This window comes from Papilio xuthus, unplaced genomic scaffold, assembly GCF_000836235.2.
Source record: "Papilio xuthus unplaced genomic scaffold, Pxut_1.1 DF824655.1, whole genome shotgun sequence".
In the NCBI taxonomy this organism is placed as follows: Eukaryota; Metazoa; Arthropoda; class Insecta; order Lepidoptera; family Papilionidae; genus Papilio; species Papilio xuthus.
Genome location: NW_013533994.1, coordinates 2,200,871 through 2,203,270, shown reverse-complemented (window position 1 = coordinate 2,203,270; position 2,400 = coordinate 2,200,871). Strand labels below are relative to the sequence as shown.

Here is a 2,400-nt window from a genome sequence, read left to right as displayed (position 1 = left end):
TCATCTCTCTCATTTTCCTTAAAAAAAATAGAGATATCGATATGTCCTGTACAGGCGTATCAACAGCTATCATATCTCTTATAAATCTATCCAGGGAGCTCAGAACTTTTTATTACATCTACTGTATAACTTTAAAAATATTTTAAATGCAAATATTCTCTCTTCTTCTCTTTCCATAAACTTACTCCGAAACATGCAACAGGCAAGCAGTCATTCACCTATATGTCTGTAACGGCCTTTATTCATTAATAAAAAGCGTACATAAATATTCAATCTGCAATTACTTTTATGTCAGTATAAAATTGATATTCCAAAATAAAAAAACGCATTGAATTCTTTATATTGCATGTCTCGATGTAACTGTATGGGACGGTTTAAGTCGCTTGTGGGTTTTTATGACCCGCGAAGGAATGCATTTTGTGAGTCTACAAGATCCGTTACAATCTTTCCTTGAAGGACGATGCGTGATTCATATCGAATTAACCTAATTTTATAAACGTGTATTTCCCGAACATTTTATTGCTTATTTTTTTCTGCACGAGGAACGTCAGACAAATTCAAAATCAGATTTTATTATTTGTTATAGTTGTTTATACAGACATGAAGATGATAATGATCAAAAAACAATATGATTTGAACAGTGGTAGAGCCCGCTTTAACATCTTCGCACAAATCGGCCCGGCTTGCCCGGTGAAATACCACGACCACACAGAAGACAGGCGTGAAGTGGAAGCAATTCCGCATACAGTCTGATGAGTATGCGTCCCGGAGGCCAAAATTAGTCCTTTTTCCCTTCCCACCCTTTTTCTTATAAGGAAAGGATGGTAAGTGGAAGTGGACTTTCCGGATGAGAGGATGCATGGAAATATTTTCTTTCTGTGCTTCCTCTCCTCCGTCGATTAAAGGTAGGCAACGCATATGCAATTGTGTATGTCTATGGGCAACGGTCACTTCGCTATTTCAGCGATTTCAGTTGGCCGCTCGCTCGTTTGCCACCTTATAATATAAAAAAAAACAAGAATAAATGATTGATATATTTTAATATATTTCCAGATACAGAGTATATAGTGAGGGAACATCACAAGGATTTTAGAAAATATGACGCCACAACTGATACTTTTGTGACTATATTAAATGAAAGTGACTGGGTAAGTATTATATATATTTTTTTATCTACTATTGTTCATATAATTGCAATAGTTACTATAGTTACTTAACTAAAATAAGAGTTACTGAATGTTACTAATAGTAATATATCTTAAGAATTTTCTAAGAACTTGATCGAGAATGACTTTGCTTAATAATTATGACTTACTTTTTTATATATATATTAGGTATTAACTCATTAAACTGTTTTTTTCGTAAGTTACATTCGTAATAATCGGTCTGATCTTAATGGATTTTTACCAATTGGATTATAACCAAAATTCGTTATACTCTGACTAGACATTTCTTGAAAATATTCAGCCAAAAGTTTGGTGGAGACAATTTTTTTCAAATTGCTACAGCAAATATTATAAATGTATAATTTTTATTTACTTTTTATCACGTAAATTATTGAAATATCCGTGTGTGTTATTATGATGCTGAACATTAAAACAATGTGTTGTGAGAGTAATTCGTGATGAGGCGAGAAGCTGATAATAATTCAGAAATCTTCCCACAATGTAATCCTCAGTCATTCACTACAATTCAAATTGAATACCTTTTGTTCGCAGATCAATTTGAACCATTATGCTGTGTCGTCGTATTCAAAAGACCTAAAATATTTTTTGCTGGCTGCTAACATGACTAAGGTACGTAATGGTTCTGCCCCATACATTTTAATCCTGCTGAATTTGCTGGAAGATAAATGAACACTTAGTTCCTTGTTAAATTTAAATTTGTATTGAAATATGTACAGTTGAGGAAAATTATTTCCTTACCATTTTAGTTAGAAATGTTATTTGACGTTTACAATGTAATTAGATCAAAACTTATGCATACAAGCCAAATCAAGCTCTCATGGTGACAGTTTGATATGTGATATTCGATCGTAATTGGGAAACAAATTTAATTCTTTGACGTAACATTTAAATGGTCCAAAGTCAAACTTTAATGTACTTTTCCAAAAAATTAATCGACATCACAGGGGACCGAAGAGCTGGCAGCTACCTCGGTCAAAGAATTAGTTTAGCTGTACAGAGGGGGAACGCTGCCAGTATCTTCGGGACCTTGCCTAAAGGGACTCCTTTTAATAACATATTTTAGTTAATTATTCGTTTTTTTTTTAAATTTTATTTTATATCATAGATTTAAGACTTTATGTAATCATAGAAATAAGGATGTAAATTATTAAACGTATGTACTAAAGGACGCAAAGTTTGCTTCAATGTAATTTTATATTTTAGGTATGATTTT

General features: G+C 32.5%; 1 protein-coding gene across 1 annotated transcript in view; it reads left to right on the top strand.

Moving 5' to 3' along the window:
- LOC106127447 (venom dipeptidyl peptidase 4) overlaps positions 1–2,400 on the top strand; it is a 14,940-nt gene that overhangs the window by 5,989 nt on the left and 6,551 nt on the right. The window contains exons 3-4 of the mRNA XM_013325525.1: positions 1,054–1,148; positions 1,719–1,796. Of these exons, the coding sequence (XP_013180979.1) occupies positions 1,054–1,148; positions 1,719–1,796 (173 nt within the window). The remainder of the gene's footprint in view (positions 1–1,053; positions 1,149–1,718; positions 1,797–2,400) is intronic.